The sequence below is a fragment of the Lissotriton vulgaris genome, chromosome 11 (genome assembly GCF_964263255.1).
Source record: "Lissotriton vulgaris chromosome 11, aLisVul1.2, whole genome shotgun sequence".
Classification (NCBI taxonomy): domain Eukaryota; kingdom Metazoa; phylum Chordata; class Amphibia; order Caudata; family Salamandridae; genus Lissotriton; species Lissotriton vulgaris.
In genome coordinates this window covers 402,597,562-402,616,688 of record NC_141699.1, presented here as the reverse complement: position 1 = coordinate 402,616,688, position 19,127 = coordinate 402,597,562, and the positions used below count along the sequence as shown (strand labels likewise).

Below are 19,127 nucleotides of genomic sequence, written 5' to 3'. Positions count from 1 at the left end.
ATGGGGCATACACCTCGGAATACACCGAGTGAGGCGAACCCCCTTCTCTACCAGCCTGGGACGTAGGCGAACCTCCCACGGCGTCAGGTCTCCATCCACCTCTCTTCGACGTCGAAGAACGGCGACCAGACGGCGAGCGTCGGCCCCTTGACGCCGAGCGTCTCTCCTCGGCGTCGAACGCCTTCGCCTCGACGGCGACCTTCTGCGCCTCGACGGCGATCCTCGGCGCCTCGACGGCGACCTTCTGTGCCTCGACGGCGATCTTCCATGCCTCGACGGCGACCTGTGCCTCGACGGCGACCTGTGCCTCGACGGCGACCTGTGCCTCGACGGCGACCTGTACCTCGACGGCGACCTGTACCTCGACGGCGACCTCGACGACGAGGACCTCCTCGACGACGTCGGTCTCCTCTTCGCCGATGGCGAACGGCGGTGTCGCCTCGACGGCGAGCGCCGACGCCTGGCTCTTCCACATCGATCGCTCGACGCCGACGAGGACCACGATGAAACAGTCAGTCATTGGGGACTTCAACGGTCTTGTAACATCCCTCGACGCCGAGCGTCGACGTCGTTTTCGTCTCCGACGATGGGGAACAGACCGTAGTCATTCCTCTCGACGCCGTAGTGGGCGCAATAGACCCAGGCGGAGAAAGGTGACGTTTGCTGGCCTTCCTGCCCCTGGGGAGCCCCCCAGAGGCCTCAGCATGGGCAGAAGAAGCCCCTCCAGACCCACCTTGTGCCTTCAATCTTCTTTCCTCGAGGCCCTTAAGTCTGATCTTCTTCCTGTCCTTCAGGGTCCTGCCAGAGAAGCCTTGACAGATCACACACTCCTCTGGGACATGTGAAGAAGGAAGGCAGAGGATACACACCTCATGGGGATCCGATTTGGCCTTCTTCCTGGAGCACTACGGGCATTTATCGAATAATGCAGGCATATTCGACAAAAAACAGAGTGTAAGACCAAGGAGAAAGGCACTAAAGTACAACAAAGTACTAAACTATGAAAAAAATAGTGAAAAATCACCAAAAAAACCCTTAAAAAGGGAGAGCTCAATGCTCCAGGGTCCTGCTTGCAGGAGCCGAAAAAAAGAACTGAAAGTAAAAGGGACCTGCAGTGCATTCTGGGATACTGTGAAGTTCTGGAAAGTTCTCTTAAAGGCACAGTATCCTGTTTTGAGCCACATAATGGCAGCCTATGGGGCGTGTCTGTCCATGTCTTCCTCTCTATCTTTCCAGAGGTTTTTTGCTGCTAAGGCAAGGGAAATCTGGACAGACTTTGCGGTTTGTGGATTTTTGGTGGAATTTCTAGTTGAAGTACTGGACAGTGTAGCCTGGTTATAGGCTGCATTATCTGTCTTTAAATTCTCTCTTAAGTGTCTGTGCAGTTCTGCATTTTTTTCGACACTTTAAGAGATTATTTTTGATTGCTCCGGGGTCCACGCACATGGGCAGGACTATTCACTAGATTATGACTATACACAGAGATCCCCTACTACAGAAGCCTATTTTGCTTGTCACTGCAGTCAATCACATAAATGTCTATCATACTCCAGGCACCTTCGCACAATTTAGCAACTACTGTTCTTTCACACGACTTGTTTTGAACAAAAGCCAAGGTGCAGCACCGTAGCATAAAAAAGGAAAAAAATCAGATCCGTGTTCGAAGATATATTCTATAAAATTCTTCTTTTATTCACATCGGATTAAAACGATCAGGATGAACTAAACAGCTAAAGCGTTACGCCCATACACTTGGACTTCTTCAGGGCATAGCTAGAAACCACATGGGGATTGATGTCATTCCGTTCACACCATATCAGAGCGGCCGGGGATATCGTAAACCCTGTCCACTTTGCTATTCTATCGTGCAAGCAAAGTGCCCTTCACAAAAGTATACACACAAATGTGGGGTAAAATGTATGTAGAACTGGAAGCCCGGTCCAACCAAAATAAGGCGGGCCCAATATTAAAGGCAGAAGGCCATGTACGACCTCAATAAGTCTATGGTCTTGGTCGGAACGTCTCCAGTCAGATCACGAATGGGCGAACCTGTTTCACACAACTTGTGTTATAAGTGTGGTATCCTGATACACACTGGGACGGTGGATTTATGTGGCTAGAAGTAGCGCCTCTTGAAAATACCCTGGGCCCCAACATCCACAACAGAACCGGTCTTCCAGTTACACTGTACTTGAACCAGCCACATGGCCTTACTCCTATGTGTGAGCAAGATCTTAATAATTTACGACAACAATGAAAGAAAACAAGGTGTCAATTTCAATCTGGCCACATGACGTTTTTTCTAAGGTTTTTTTTTTGCACAAATTCCAGCCTCCATTTTCTGTAATCGTTTTCCAATTGATTAATGCCAAACGAGAAAATGTGCGGTTCCAAAGAAATTCAGTTTGTGCAGTTTAAAGGCAGATGAAGTGCTGGCAGTCATTAAATATTTCTAACACGAAAAGTACCAACTGGTATTGCATACTTTCGAAATGACTTTATCCTGAGACTTAGCACCAAATCTTGAAAGCAAAAAAGCCAGCAGACCTTAGGTGAAATTAGCATATCTAATTTCTTTACCAGAAATAACAATTTCTCTAAAATGGCGCTCTTATTAATTGCAATATCTTTATGCAATATAACGTGTCAATTATGCAATGTGTTTTATATATTTAATTTTTCTTGATTTCTGAAGAATGTTTCTCTCAGTGGCTGCAAGTACAGATGTATTAACAGGGAAAGAAATTCCCTAGAACCAAACCAGAATACCTTTTCACTTTCCAAAGCCAAGAAACTTGTGTGAACGCGGTGATCAGACACTTCTGGGACGGGGCATCTGGTCAAGGGGCGCACAGGGTGTCTTGATGGCCTGTAGCCTTCCAAGCTGCCCACAGCTGCAGAACACAAGCCTCACACTCCTCAAGCCAATGACACACAAGTTCAAGTGAATCTTTAATGGATTTTATTTCCGGTACTTTTACAAATAATAGTATAAAAAATAAGCACTGTCAATGTTTCATCTATTCTGTACATCTTAGGAGCTCTTGTGCATTCACTGACACAGCCCCAGTCTTCTAGCGGCTACTAAACCAATACTACTTGATTCTTCCTTACAAAACTCTCTATCATAGGCTTCAGCAACTCGAAGATGTTTTGTGCTACCCAGGCCCCCTTTGAAAATGTGCATGTCAACCAACTACCAACCCACCTTGTGTTGATAGCAGGGGCATGTGTTTCTTGTCACTGATACTTCCAGCAGAGGTGGTTGTCACTGTGGTTCATTTGGAAGCCATATTGACGTTGCATATGACATCCGGAGCAGACAGACTGCACTTCATCAATAGTCAAATAGAACCTTCAGTCCTGACCTTCAGGCCTTCCTGATCCTACCCAATGGCGAGTCCTTAGTGGCCAAGGTTCATGGCCTTGTCTCCATCGTCTTCATTACCATCATCATCCTCACCGTTGAAGCTGGAGAAACAGATGGGCTGGCACTCCAGAGTGCGAAGGTTCAACAGGCAGGCCACTTGCGAGACGCTGAATTCTGGGACAGCGAGCAAGAGGACCCGCTGTCCATCCATTCCTAGCGGCCAATAAAAAAGATAAAATCATGCATCTCGGTAGTAGGGAGCAGGTGGCACCACAAGCTCAGAGAGAGGCAAACAGGGAGGTGCAGCACCAGTAGGGCTGTGTGTGGGTCCCAGTTCAAGAGCAGGCAGGGGGTGCATCAGGAACAAATGAGATGTGTTTGGATATTGAGTCAATACTGCAGTAGGTGGTGGTGCTTCTGGTCAGGAATGAAGTGCAGAAGGGTGCTGCAGGTGAATATTCAGGAGCATTCACAGATCTGTGTGTAGCTGCATCATTTACAGATCTGGGTGTGCGTTCTAATGCTGCCGGCCAGTGTAGAGGTGCATTGGAAGGGGTGCACGTGGGTTCTAACAGGGGAACGAGTACTGGTTCTCATAGTGTAGGTCAGTTTGGAGGTGCATTCAAAGGGGTGTACCTGGGTTCTAATAGGGGAAGTGTAGGTCAGTGTTGAGGTGCACTGGACGGGTGCACTTAGGTTCTAATAGGGGAACGGGTACTGGTTCTCATAGTGTAGGTCAGTGTTGAGGTGCATTCGAAGGACTGTACATGGGTTCTAATAGGGGAAGTGTAGGTCAGTGTTGAGGTGCACTGGAAGGGGTGCACATGAGTTTGAATAGGGGAATGAGTATTGGTTCTCATAGTGTAGGTCAGTGTTGAGGTGCACTGGAAGGGGTGAACATGGTTTCTAATAGGGGAATGAGTACTGGTTCTCATAGTGTAGGTCAGTGTAGAGGTGCATTGGAAGGGGTGCAAATGGGTTCTAACAGGGGAACGAGTACTGGTTCTCATAGTGTAGGTCAGTGTGGAGGTGCATTCAAAGGGGTGTACCTGGGTTCTAATAGGGGAAGTGTAGGTCAGTGTTGAGGTGCACTGGACGGGTGCACTTGGGTTCTAATAGGGGAACGGGTACTGGTTCTCATAGTGTAGGTCAGTGTTGAGGTGCACTGGAAGGGGTGCACATGGGTTCTAATAGGGGAAGTGTAGGTCAGTGTTGAGGTGCACTGGAAGGGGTGCACATGAGTTCTAATAGGGGAACGAGTACTGGTTCTCATAGTGTAGGTCAGTGTTGAGGTGCATTCGAAGGGCTGTACATGGGTTCTAATAGGGGAACGGGTACTGGTTCTCATAGTGTAGGTCAGTGTTGAGGTGCATTCGAAGGGCTGTACATGGGTTCTAATAGGGGAAGTGTAGGTCAGTGTTGAGGTGCACTGGAAGGGGTGCACATGAGTTTGAATAGGGGAATGAGTATTGGTTCTCATAGTGTAGGTCAGTGTTGAGGTGCACTGGAAGGGGTGAACATGGTTTCTAATAGGGGAATGAGTACTGGTTCTCATAGTGTAGGTCAGTGTTGAGGTGCACTGGAAGGGGTGCACATGGGTTCTAATAGGGGAAGTGTAGGTCAGTGTTGAGGTGCACTGGAAGGGGTGCACATGGGTCCTAATAGGGGAAGTGTAGGTCAGTGTTGAGGTGCACTGGAAGGGGTGCACATGGGTTCTAATAGGGGAAGTGTAGGTCAGTGTTGAGGTGCACTGGAAGGGGTGCACATGGGTTCTAATAGGAGAAGTGTAGGTCAGTGTTAAGGTGCACTGGAAGGGGTGCACATGGGTTCTAATAGGGGAAGTGTAGGTCAGTGTTGAGGTGCACTGGAAGGGGTGCACATGAGTTCTAATAGGGGAACGAGTACTGGTTCTCATAGTGTAGGCCAGTGTTGAGGTGCATTCGAAGGGGTGTACATGGGTTCTAATAGGGGAACGGGTACTGGTTCTCATAGTGTAGGTCAGTGTTGAGGTGCATTCGAAGGGGTGTACATGGGTTCTAATAGGGGAACGAGTACTGGTTCTCATAGTGTAGGCCAGTGTTGAGGTGCATTCGAAGGGGTGTACATGGGTTCTAATAGGGGAACGGGTACTGGTTCTCATAGTGTAGGTCAGTGTTGAGGTGCATTCGAAGGGGTGTACATGGGTTCTAATAGGGGAACGAGTACTGGTTCTCATAGTGTAGGCCAGTGTTGAGGTGCATTCGAAGGGGTGTACATGGGTTCTAATAGGGGAACGGGTACTGGTTCTCATAGTGTAGGTCAGTGTTGAGGTGCACTGGAAGGGGTGCACATGGGTTCTAATAGGGGAAGTGTAGGTCAGTGTTGAGGTGCACTGGAAGGGGTGCACATGAGTTCTAATAGGGGAACGAGTACTGGTTCTCATAGTGTAGGCCAGTGTTGAGGTGCATTCGAAGGGGTGTACATGGGTTCTAATAGGGGAACGGGTACTGGTTCTCATAGTGTAGGTCAGTGTTGAGGTGCATTCGAAGGGCTGTACATGGGTTCTAATAGGGGAACGGGTACTGGTTCTCATAGTGTAGGTCAGTGTTGAGGTGCACTGGAAGGGGTGCACATGGGTTCTAATAGGGGAAGTGTAGGTCAGTGTTGAGGTGCACTGGAAGGGGTGCACATGAGTTCTAATAGGGGAACGACTACTGATTCTCAATGTGTAGGCCAGTGTTGAGGTGCATTCGAAGGGGTGTACATGGGTTCTAATAGGGGAACAGGTACTGGTTCTCATAGGGTAGATCACTGTTGAGGTGCACTGGAAGGGGTGCACATGGGCTCGAATAGGAGAATGAGTACTGGTGATCATAGTATAGGTCAGTGTTAAGGTGCACTGACCATAGGTCCTCATATTGGGATAGCCGGCAGTGTGCAGGTCTCTAATGAGGTGCATTTGCAGACCTGCTTCTGGGTCCTAATGATGCAGGCCAATGTTGAGGTGCACTCGCAAGCTTGCATGTAGGTGGCAATGGGACACAATACTGGGCTGCAGGTCAGTACTGAGATAACGTTGCAGAGGTGTGCACTGTTTCCAGGACTGGAACAGCAGCGAAGTGAACAGTTCAAGAGCTGATGCATCCTTAAAGCTGCATGTATCGTCTAGCAGTAATTAACAATTTGCAGGAGGACCCCCACAAGTTTCGTTACACCACTGCACTGTGGGCAAGAATAGCGGGCACTGGAGGAGATGTGTGTGGTCTCTGCCCTGGATTAGCACAGAGTGCTGTAGATCAGATGAGATGCATTTGCTGCTCTCCATCCCTACATGTGTAGAACATTCTATCTCACATATATGTTTCAGTTCCAGCTGCTGGAAAGGAAGCCACCGCACCTCCCAAGCCCAGAGCTGCAGCAAGCTGAATACAAAAGATGCAACGGAGTGCCTATAATCACTTTGTGCCACCCACCCCTCTTTTTGGTTGGTCAGTGCCCAGTGGATGCATCACATACTACAGTTGAAGGATTATTAGCTTGGCAGCAAGGTCACTAACAGGCCTGGTTCCTCACCTTTGACTTCCTTTGATTTGAAGGCTGGTGCATTGCCGCAGAAATAGACATCTGGACAGTCTTGCAAGATGAACGGGTCGGACTTATAAAAGGGGTAGCACCCTGAGGATGGAGAAAGCATAAATCAGCATCCAATCACAAGTGCCAATCTCTATTCCACCCACTGAATGGATCAGGTAACCCAGGAAGTTGAAGAGGAGAGCTTGATGTACAAGACGGGATCAGCAAAAGGTTTTCAGAGAGGCCTCTCCATGAAGGGGCAGGGTGGTCAGGGTTGGAAAGGAGAGAGATGGGTGTATGCAGTGAGGCCTTGCAGCACATAGTGATATCAAGAAAGGAAGGAAACTGGCCTCTTATGAGAGGTGAGAATTTGAGGGGCAGAAGAAAGGGAGGGCGACCAGAGGACTGGAAGGGAGGTCTTGAAGGAGGTCCAATGATTGGTCCTGCTGGCAACAGGGAGATATTTTTTAGAAGAACAAACAGTAGTGAGCTTAATAATTAAGCCAAAAAACCCACGGGAACAACAAAACAAATTAGATAATTATAGTGACATGTAGACAAAATTAATGAAAGCAGACCATGTTTTTTATATAGTCTAAATTAGTTTGTGATTTATTTAAATATTTTCTTCATTTTTGTTGAGAATTTCATTTATAAAAAATACACATAAATCATTAAAAAGTCAATAACATACATATTGAGATTTCAAAAGATTATCTATACATATTCAAAAACACAAATAAGAAAGAGGGGAGACAAAAAACAGAACAAATGACTCTGGTGACAAATCGGGCTAGTGGAGTAAGCAAAGCGGTGGATGGAGACTCTACGCGCGTTTCGGCTATTGCCTTCTTCAGGAGTCCGTCATTTGCATTAGGACAAAAAAACTTAACAATAGGAAGAAAGAATATATTAGTTTGGGTAGATCTCTTGAAGGTCAGTCAACTGGATGGAACCAAACTCTTTTTTTCTCACTTGATAGTGTCCGTGTATTCCTTATAAAAGCCGTACTTATAGAGCTTGCAGGAGTATCAGGCGATCGCTGTCTAATCGATCCGACGGCGTAGGACATCCAGGACCCCGATGAATCACGGCGTCTATCTTTGCTACGGTTTGCGTCTGCCCCAAGCGATATATACATAAGGAATGTTACGGGACTAAAATATGTCCAACCGCACTTGAGCGTTAATTATCAATTAGACAGCGATCACCTGTTGCAAAGTATTATCTATACCCTGGATTGTCATTGCGTCCCCATATCCATTTTCATCGAAGATATAGCGACCAGCCCACAAGTGTTGCATACCTATGCACATGACTTCATTACTCCTGCAAGCGCTATAAGTACGGCTTTTATAAGGAATACACTATCAAGTGAGAAAAAAAGAGTTTGGTCCCATCCAGTTGACTGACCTTCAAGAGATCTACCCAAACTAATATATTCTTTCTTCCTATTGTTAAGTTTTTTTGTCCTAATGCAAATGACGGACTCCTGAAGAAGGCAATAGCCGAAACGCGCGTAGAGTCTCCATCCACCGCTTTGCTTACTCCACTAGCCCGATTTGTCACCAGAGTCATTTGTTCTGTTTTTTGTCTCCCCTCATTCTTATTTGTGTTTTTGAATATGTATAGATAATCTTTTGAAATCTCAATATGTATGTTATTGACTTTTTAATGATTTATGTGTATTTTTTATAAATGAAATTCTCAACAAAAATGAAGAAAATATTTAAATAAATCACAAACTAATTTAGAATATATAAAAAACATGGTCTGCTTTCATCAGTTTTGTCTATATTTCACTATAATTATCTAATTTGTTTTGTTGTTCCCTTGGGTTTTTTGGCTTAATTATTAAGCTCACTACTGTTTGTTCTTCTAAAAAATAGTTTGATTTATTCCCTACGAGTAGTGAAGGCATTAGAAGTAGGGGTCCCTTTCCTTTCCAAATTGGGCAACAGGGAGATAGCCTGTCCCAGTGGTTAGAGGATGGGCGGTGGGAAGTCGAGGCACTGCCTGCGCCCCTTGGACCTTACCTAGTGTGTCTGGAGAAGTAGGGCTCAGGTGTCCGATTCTAAGAGTCCACTCCAGGATCTCCAGATGGTCCTCCATGTTGCTGTACTTATAGATATCACTGACGTTCTGTCCCGAAGTTCCAAGGAACCTAAGGAAGCAACGAAGAGTCATGATTACCAGGACCATGGAAGGCAGGTGTGCTCACTTAACCTAGAGGCAGGATCAGCACATACATGTAAAAACAAGGTCATGTGAAAGAGGGCAGGATCAGCACATGTATGCAGAAAACAAATTCATGTGACAGAGGGCAGGGTTAGCACATGTATCATGTGAAAGAGGGCTGGAGCGACACATATGGAGAAAAAAAACAAGTTCACGTGACGGAGAGCAGGACCAGTGCAAGAATGGGATCAGAACAGGAGATAGAAAATAAGGTTATGTGACAGAGGCCAAGATCAGTACATGGATGCCAACATTTGATGAATGAGGAAAATTAAAAAAACATAGCTACTTAATATACTACAACTGCATCTCTAGGACCGATTATCTACCTCTGAACATTGCAGTTGAGTGGATGACAGGAGGAAAAATTAAAATATGCCATTCCAACCCAAAGTATGCATCTATAATCTAGAGACAAAACGATCTGCATAGAGGGTGGTTTACATACTGGTTAATGGAGGTCAAGGACAGGGACGCTCAACTGTAAAGGAGCCTTGGGGAACAGGAGCACCAGAAAAAAAGAGCAGAGGCGCGTAGGAAGCTGGCTCCTTATATAGTGGTCCAAAATGAGTTACACTGTGTAATGAGTCCAGGCAAACCCAATTGTGTTACTGAGGCACAAATGATAACCCAAATTCTCTCTTTTGAGGTAGTGTGGGTGAGCAGATAGGCTTATCAGAGGGTAGTTCTAAGTGTTTATAGCACACACAAAGGCAGTAAGTGAGACACACACTCAAACAAATCCAACACCAATTTATAAAAATAATACAGATTTTTTTTTACATGAATTTAGATACCAAGATCATCAGAATCAGGTAAATACTTTTCGAGGTATGAATTTTTACAGGTTTCAAAAGTTCACACACTGCAATTTCTCGAGCGGTAATGTTATTCTATGGGGAGAAAACATATACTGCATTTGGGCACTTGTCAGTGACTTACGGGACCCTTCTCCTGGAATTAAGGTGAGTGCCTGAGAAGCCTGCGTGCAGAGGTGTTTCAATGTCAGGTGCCCCATTCATTTCAATGGGGAACGGTCCGGTTGAGCAGAGGATGCAAGCTGGGACTAGGGGGGGCAGTCGGGTGACCTCTCGAGGGGCTCAGTCCTTGAGATTGCTCGGGCATGCAGGGGCACCATTGGTCCACTTCTCCTCGGGCTGTGGGGCTTGGGTGCAGTGGTGCTTATAGGTGTTCGCGCTGCAGGAGACACTCGCAGTTTGAGGGCATCTGCAAAATGAGGCTGCAGGTGGTGACTGACCGTCCAGTCTAGGCAAACCCTAGGGTGAGCTCAGCCTTTGAGTCTCAGGACCCCATTAGCACCGTCACCTCCCTCGGACTTTGGCTGTGGGGGGCTGGTGCACACGTACTTTGAGGTGTCGTTGGCGGCGGTCCACGGCTCACTCTTTGTCTTGGTTTTCCAGAAAAGAGGCAAACAGGTCAGCTAGGCCACTCTCGATGTGAGTCTCACTGCCACTGAAGTCCCTTGACGTACAGGTTGATCTTACTCTGTGTTTGTGTCCGGGCTGGGCACAGCTAGCAATGGCTGTTGCAACGTGTCAGTACCCCAGATATTGGTATTGTGCGGCTCCAGTTGGTCCTGGCATCCCCAACCTTGGAGAGAGTACGGTTCTGACTTGCGGTAGAACAGCGACCTCGTCCAGGGCAGCTGCAGCGTTGGTAGTCCCAGTAAGAGGTAGGACGGTGAAGCGGACCTTGCTTCTTTGGTGCCTGCGGCTGCAGGGGACTAGCTCTTTTACTCCAAGGGAGTTCTCTGGGGTTTACGTAGCACTGGCAGGCCTCTGGGTTTATTGGAATCTGCACAGCGGCAGGACAAATCTGTTTCTCCACGAGGGTCGGGTGCAGCAGGGAGACTGGCAGGGTTGGTGCCAAGTCAGTAGTTGCTCCTCTGTTCTCGTGTTAGCATCCTTCTTTTTCCACTCTTTCTTTGTGTACATCGAATCTGAAGTCTTGACATCAGGGTTGCCACCAAAATAATGTATTTAGGGGTGTTACAGGGAGCGTCAGGTAGTAGCCAATGGACTACTTAACTTTAGGGTGACTACACCCTCTATATGACCACTTACTGTGAGAAGTGGGCATAGCCCTGACCCAGAGGACCTAATACCACCAAAAACCAAGATGGTGGAATTTTCCTTGTCATGTCCACTTAAGGTAGCCCGCCTCAAGGGTGGTAGTAGCCTGAGAGTGAACAAATTTCCTGACTAGCCATTTTTCACACCTATCCTGGTGCCACGTGGACCCAAGACAGGGTAGCATTTCCACTGTTATGAGGGAGCCAGGTCGCATATCACAGGTGGTGGAGGCCATTGAAGCCTCCAGCTTCGATATGCTGATTACTATTCATCCTTGCTTGAGGAGGTGAAGAAGGTGATAATACCTCATGCCAGAGCAGGCATAGTTTTCCGGCCTCAGAGTGAGGGCTCTCGCCTCCAAGGGGTCTGACACACGTCTGTAGTGGCAGGCTAGATAGGACCGGTTCGCCAATACACGAGAGGTCGGTAGGTTCTCAGGTGGTACCTCCAAGGTACACTCTGGGTGCATGTGTAATACATGCATAACTAGAATCAGTACGGGTTTATTAATCGGAGGTGTTTTATGCCAAACACCATAGGTTTCAGTGAAGCCATTATGTAGCTGGGATATGCTGCAGCTCTTAGGGACCCTCTTTAGTACCTATGCCCTAGGTAGCAGGGGTACCACTTACTAGGGGCTTACAGCGGTGCTAAAGACCTGGCTAATTGGGGATCAGTTGATCAGTTACCGTTGTTTGGGGAAAGAACCTGGTTAGTAGGAACCCAGTACACTCCACTCAAAGTTGCATCAAATACCAGGCAAACAGTGGATGGACTACTGCAGCAGAAAAACTGTTTCCTAAATGGGAAAATGAAGGGGCAAAAGACACGTGTTCAGTAGACATGGGTACTCTCACACATCCAGACTTTCAGCACAGCAATACCAGTTACAATGGGGCATGAGATATTAAATCTGTCCTAACTATAGGGATACAACAGGGAATCAAGAAACCAAGACACTAGTAGCCTCCGACACTAGCCTTAGAATTCAGATCAGGAACAGTAGACCTCAAATAAGAAACAGGAGGGTCATTAACATTTTACTATAAAAAATGCCACACAACCACTACGGTTGGTTAGAAGGGCACAGGTTCTATTGCTTGTAGAAGAAATCAATGCAATAGCTGAAATGGGTAAAATGGAGGTTCTAAGACACAAATCCATCCTGCAAAGCCTGTAGTGGATTAATCCATGGCATAAAGCCTTAATCACAAAAGTGAGGTTGGGGTGGGTCGCATAATATGTGTCCCTCCTCACCGAAGGACAAACTTAGGTAAAATCAATACCCTACAAACCACATCAAGCAAACCATCTTCCTTTCTCACTGAAAACCTTTGTGTGGTTTATGCCTGCAATCATGTTCATGATGTATAGTTGTTGTGGCAGTGATCATAGATAGATAGCATCAAACACTTTATCATATCTTCATCAAATATATTAATTCGGGAATCAGCCTCTCGTAAGATAATTATTATGCCAGTAATAATGCGCCATCAGAGTGATTATAAAAGTGCAAGTAATCAAACACCCATCAGTTATTTATTGTGTTGGTAATTATGTACCCACCAGAAATAATTTAGGTACAATAAACTGATGCATCAACATTACTTGTTTAATATGTTTTATGTAAGTATTTTAGAGTATTTATCAATTGTAGTAAAACAGACAGATAAATATGTATAGTGCTCAGAACGAAATGGAGATGTGGGCTAAGTGTGCCCGCAGTTCGTGGTCAGAGTTTTTCGTGGCAGAGCTGTATGTTAGTCAGAGAATTCTAGGTACTAGTGCAGTGACTGGTTGTTCTCCTCACCTGACGCCATCGATGATTGCCTGGTAGGGGTTGGTGACCAGCTGTAGGGTGGAGTACACCGCGGCCTGTGGGAACATGCAGTGATGCAGAGGCTGCTGTGGGAGAGTGTAATTGGTAGGGTCGTACTGCCCGGGCATCACGTCTACAGAAACGGAGGCCTGAAATGTAAAACAAATACATCAGCCAACCACAAATCTTAATCATAGCACTAAGTTTCTGCAAACCAACCAACTACAGAACTCAACCTCAAAATCAAATTCTTGCAGTTGGAGTGCGACGGATCTCAACCACTAAATGTCTTTAGTGCAACAGCAGTGCCAATGTCTATAACTGAATTCAACAATAAGTCTAGGCGGTGAACTCTGCTCCACTCGCAGAGTTTTTTCCTCGTATTTGTCAAGTTGGCGAGCGCGGAAAATCAACCTCCTGGCGACATTTCGCAACGTGGGTGTTCGGATTTCTCATTGCGAGTGGTCGTGTATGCTCACGACCTCTCGCTTGAGAAGCCGGCTGTTCGCATTAAGAAAGCTGCTGCTAGAGTAAAAATTCTACTTGAGCGGCACAAAGGAAGCAGCGCCCGCTTGCGCTGTGTATGGTGCCATTCACGTCGATTGCACAGTGCAGGCAAACACCTGGCACTCAAAATCACCAAAATGGCATTTATCTAATGCACTTCGCCACTTGCGGAGCTCCGTGTAGCGCAGCAGTGTTTTTTTGCACTTCGTGGACTTCCACCTAGCAGAACTCTGCAATCGCCGTCCAGGCTTACTCAACAACTGTTGGAAGGACAGCACCACAGCTAATGTCAATGCTTTAGCTACACAAGGAGGGGTGAGGGATGTATTTAACTCTGTCTACACATAAAATAAACAATGTTATTCACTTTTTTTGATCTGCTTGTCTCATCAAAAAGACGTTTTGTGGTCATACTTCCTTCCTGTCGTCCTCATTTTCTGATGTCAATGCTCAAAGTTACCCCTCTCCAGCCATTTGTAAAAACACAGAATTCTCTTCAGTACTGAAAAGAAGTAAAGTCCTCTGCCACCCCAACGCCTTTACTCCATCTGCCAACCTCTGAACTAAGCCCAAAGTGTTCTCAATTGGCATCGATATGAACCAAAATGAAATGTACATGCTATATTAATCTCTGGCAGCACACTCGCTACGACACACCCATACTTTGCCTGAAAACTCAGAAAATCAAAAGACAGCAAGCAGTTAGGAAATACTTCCGTGGACGTGACCCCATAAGTTGAACCAACACGTCATTACTGGCATAGCATTGGACATCGCTCTTTCCAGAAAAGCAGGGAGAAAACTCAAACAAAAATGTGGCCATGGTTTTGGCCACTGTAGGTGTATGTCGAGACGCGTTAGTGATTCAAGTTCAGTAGGACATCCTCCAAGTTGCATGACAAAGAAGCACGCTGCCCTAGTGTGTAAGGAATTAGCTCAAGCCAGGGAGTGGTGATAAGCAAAAGGGAGGGAGGTGTAGTCCATTTACTGTATTGCATATTTTATTAATTTGTGGAGTGTGACGTGCAGAGGTCACATTATAAGGTTGAGAGGAAATTACCAGTGGGTTGTAACTAAAAAACAATGCTTGAGACGTTGAAAGGCTTCTGCACCGAACATACTGCAGAGTCCCACGGAGTGTTCATAACATACTCTGTCCATATGGGCGACTGGAGGGTGCTCTATGGATTAAACAAGCTGGTGTTTCGAGGATATGTGGAAAGCCATGGAGGGATGTGTTCGAGTGGAGAAGGACATGAAGTAAAATTATCTGAATTCAGAGACCGCGCAGGGGATTATGAGTGGTGAGATCTTATTGGGTGCATGATCAGTAGGGCAAAAGGAGAATAAATGTTGACTGTCTACAGACGGTAACACAGTGGAGTAAGCACAAGGGCAGATTTAAAGACAAGAAGGATAAACATGGTAAGGGATTAAGAGTTCACTGTGATTCAGCTGCTTAATGGCCACAAGTCAAAGCGGAGACAGATTAGGAATGGTACAGGTAGCGGCAACCTAAGTGAGTGCTTATTACAGGTGTTGGGAAGAGTGTCTTACAGCCATTCAGCTTGCTGAGAGCTTTAGTATTAACTGTTACTCGGGGCCGTCTCTCCAAACCTCACACCTACGTGTTGGGATATAAGCAGAAATCCTATTGCTTGATATGGGATTTCTCAGGAGCGAGGCAGGTTAATCTGGAGTGAGTGTCTTTGAACCACTTTCAAGGCTGTGACAGGCACCGTGGGGACGCGCCGTTAGCAGTGATAGCGTGTTCCCACCCTGCAGAGCTCCATCTGAATTTCTCCCTTCCTCTGAATTGCCCCAGGCACTGCCAAAACCCATAAGCCCTAGTACAAGTCTGGGCATTGAATGACGGAGTCAAGTTCGGATTGAGATGCTCTTTTAACGGGCTGAAGAGAGGTCCAGCATTTGCCGGGCCCGCACTCACACTCAGCTGCAGCAGAATCTCATCCAGCATCTTGATGGACTCCACACTAGCAGCCTGGGTCTTCTTTGTCAAGTACTTGGCCTGAAAAAATAAGATGAGCCACTGTGTAAATACATAGACACTTTTGTCATTACACAAAGCTGCTACATAGACATAAGACACTCAAACACACAGGACAGATAGAGCGCAAATAACAGCTGTTCAAGAATTAGTCACACATAGCACAATCTCAACAGATAACAGCAGTTTCCATCACAAATGGACACAGTATGGGCACTAGCAGTGCAAGTTACCTTCAAAGAGTGCATGGACAGAGCGATTATAAGCTTCCAGCACCAATAACCGCTATTTCCATGCTATGTCGGGGTTTACCTTATTCAGTGTATCCTTGCTCTGCGTGCTCTTGCTCAGAAGGTTGCCTGCCAGTATAACGCGGGAAATCTGTGCGGCACTGGTCTGCTCCCCTTCATCGCCCACCTGGCCGGTGACCACATCCAGCAACAGCTGCAGGCCGAGGAGGCTTTCTCCACTCCCACTGCCCAGTCCCAGGCCTGAAGCCAGCAGCACAAACCTGTTCCAGCAAGAACAGGAAATGAATGAGAACTAAAACAAACTCTCTCCAATTTAGTAACTCCAAGGGCACATTAAAGTCTATGGCACTACGTGGGTTCCTCTGCACTCTTTTCCATCATTAGGAGAACCATAAAGAAGGATTTTATAAAGAGAATAGAGACAAGTGATTTTTGGGTGAGATAGTTATTTTTCCACCTCTCTCTAAGATAATGAGTCAGTTCAAGTCCTGCTCTCCTTCCTACAACCACAAGTGCAGGAAAAGGCTATTGACCAGTGTTAGGAATGAAGAAGAATTCTTACCACTTCCAGACTGACCATACTGCCCATTCCAATCTAGATAGAGGTATTCTCTTATAAGATAGGAGTAGGTCATGCCCACATCTGGGAATATGTTAAAAGCAAAACTTTAAGCATTCGCTTTTCACTTTAGCTCTTAATGAAACAAGTTGCAGTAGACTCTCCCAGCTAATGTCGCTTTGGTTTCACTCTAAAATCAATGTATTTTTAAAGCTAAGGGATTGTTCTGGACTAATCCCCATGTACCAGACCTATGTTGACTGTGGTATTACATAATGTCCTCTAGATCTAATTTGAAGTGTGTCTACTTTCTGTCCTGTAAATGTATTAAAGTATATCCAGAATCCAAGGATGTTGTATAACAACGTTTATTAGAATCTAGAGTCAAGTAGCGGGAGTATAACTGCCTTACAATTCAAATCATAATAGAATTTGTCGTGTTTGTTAAAGACACAATCCAAAGACTGAGTTCCCCAAGGCACTTTATAAGCATTACAGAGCACTACAATATGCATGCATCTAAATAGTCTGGAATTAAATATGTGTTTTTCTTAATTAGTCAGAGATAACTGCCATTGGTTGAAACGTGTTCATATCCATTCAAGATTCAGCCCCCGGGACCTGACGGGTGCCTGTTGACCTTTTCAAAACCAATTTGGAGTTATGCGGACCAATATTGACTACTATTCTGAGAGTGATTTTCAAAATTAGTCCATTTGAATCTTGGTCCATCTCCTTAATTGTCCCAATTTCCAAGAAGGGGATAGGGTAGATTCAACCTGCTCTTGGCTAATCTCCCTTCGGGATTCACTTTTAAAAGTGGCTGGGATAATAAAACTCTCAAGAGAGGAGAATTGAGCGGGGGAAAACACAGCTAAGGCAGTGACTCAGCATGGTTTTAGGAAAGGGGTGGGAAATTGTGATCAGTCTCATAATTTAGCGCCGGGACACTCTGCTTGTGTAGCTGAGCGCTCAATAAAACCCCGATAACATAACATAACATTTAAATTTGCTCATAGCAAGGAGAGGTCATGTTTATCTGGCGTTCTTGGACCTCTCCAATGCTTTTGCCTGTGTAAACACGATCAATTATGGAATCTGGTGATTAATGTGAGTAATGATTTTACTCTAGTGAATTTTATTAAGAACATCTTTTGGATGCCAAAGCCACATTTAGGTTTGAAATTAATGGGAATGAACAGAGGAATTCTATATTTGGGTGGGAGGCGGTACAGCAGGTTATGTTTTGCCCCAGTTATATTTACTCTTTATATTAATAACCTCAGTAGGTTTTTAGAGAGGTTATGATGTTCTCCAGGTTGGCTATAAAGTTTTATCAATATTACTGTGTGCAGATGATGCAGCGCTCATGGCCCTTACCCAAATAGACCTACAAACCCCAATTAATCACTTTGTGGAATATATGGCCAAATTAGATCAAAGAGTTAATGTGTCCAAAACATTTATTATGAAATGTAGCTTCAGGGTGGATAAATCCTATCAATTTGGGGTAGGAGATATTAAGCTCACAACATCTTCCAACTTCTCCTACCTTGGATTGCTCTTTGATGCCCATGTCTTATGGAAGTAGCTGGATACAACCAGAACCCTGCCGATGAACAAATCTATTGCTAGGCTCAATAGATTTGTGGCCAGACTAGGGGTGCGGGTAGGGGGGGACTTAAAGAGCTCTGCACCATTTACAAAGGGGCTGGTTTATGGGGTTACGCTGATTTAGAAAAAAATACAGCTTCTGGAAAATGGCTGTCTAAGAAAGTATCTTTCAGTCCCACAAAGTGTATCCACGTATGTCAGTCAAAGAGTTGAGACTTCCTTTTTAGGCGATCTTTTTAAAATACCCCCTATTTTATTGCGGCATACATTTTGGTCACATCCTGAGTCTTAAATAGCCTAATAATTACAGACTGTCTGTCTAAGGATTATGCCTTCAGAATTCCATGGGAAGATCAGATTTTAATTTTTTTTACTGTCCATCCTCTCTACTGGATGTCTATAAAGCTGAACGTAAACACCTAGCAATGAACATGCTAGAGGAAGACAGATTTATTAAGGAATGTGGAAAGTCTAGCGTTGCAGATTATAACTTGATGCTTACAAATAATGAAATACAATTCTATATGGAGCATGTGCACAACCGTCAGCATAGGTTTGTGCTAACGTGTTATTTATGCAATATATCCACTGTTTTCTCCCCCCCCCCCCCCCCCGAGTAAATGATTAGACGGCTAAATTGGCCAGTTGCTTGTGTGATGGCGTTTCGGAACATCCACATTGCACTTTACTCTGGTCAATATTATGAAATTCCTCCACTACAAATTTTAAAGCCAGTATTGGAGAAATTCAATTTTAGACAGTTTAGACCAGCACTGTTTTTTCTGCAACAACAGCATTCTAATGAAGACTGTTTTGCTGTATCCAGGATTTTGTGGCAGGCTATTACAATATATAAACAGATGGGTGGTGGTTAAGTGGTTTTTAATAAATGTTTTTTGATTAAAGCTGGTTCTTCTGCAGCATAAGATTTGAAATGGTATGCTCTTTTATGGACATGTTTATCCTTTTGAAAAACCTTGGATGGATCTGATGTGTTATTTATTCTGTTAACTTTTTGGTTTTTAAATGAGAAACCAAATAAAGTATTTTTTTTATTTGATCCAGTCAGAAGGTGCAGGGAATTGGGCATGGGTGGCTTCACAAGTAAGAGGACTA

General features: G+C 45.3%; 1 protein-coding gene across 1 annotated transcript in view; it reads right to left on the bottom strand.

Annotated features, from left to right (window-relative positions):
• Window positions 1-2,939: 2,939 nt before the first annotated feature.
• The window catches only part of POLD2 (DNA polymerase delta 2, accessory subunit), a 78,660-nt gene continuing 62,472 nt past the window's right edge, over window positions 2,940-19,127 (bottom strand). Inside the window, exons 6-11 of the mRNA XM_086943441.1 lie at window positions 15,900-16,098; window positions 15,528-15,608; window positions 13,064-13,221; window positions 8,959-9,086; window positions 6,923-7,024; window positions 2,940-3,583 (exon numbers count right to left, since the gene is read on the bottom strand). Coding sequence (XP_086799567.1) covers window positions 3,405-3,583; window positions 6,923-7,024; window positions 8,959-9,086; window positions 13,064-13,221; window positions 15,528-15,608; window positions 15,900-16,098 — 847 coding nt within the window. The 3' untranslated portion in view covers window positions 2,940-3,404. The remainder of the gene's footprint in view (window positions 3,584-6,922; window positions 7,025-8,958; window positions 9,087-13,063; window positions 13,222-15,527; window positions 15,609-15,899; window positions 16,099-19,127) is intronic.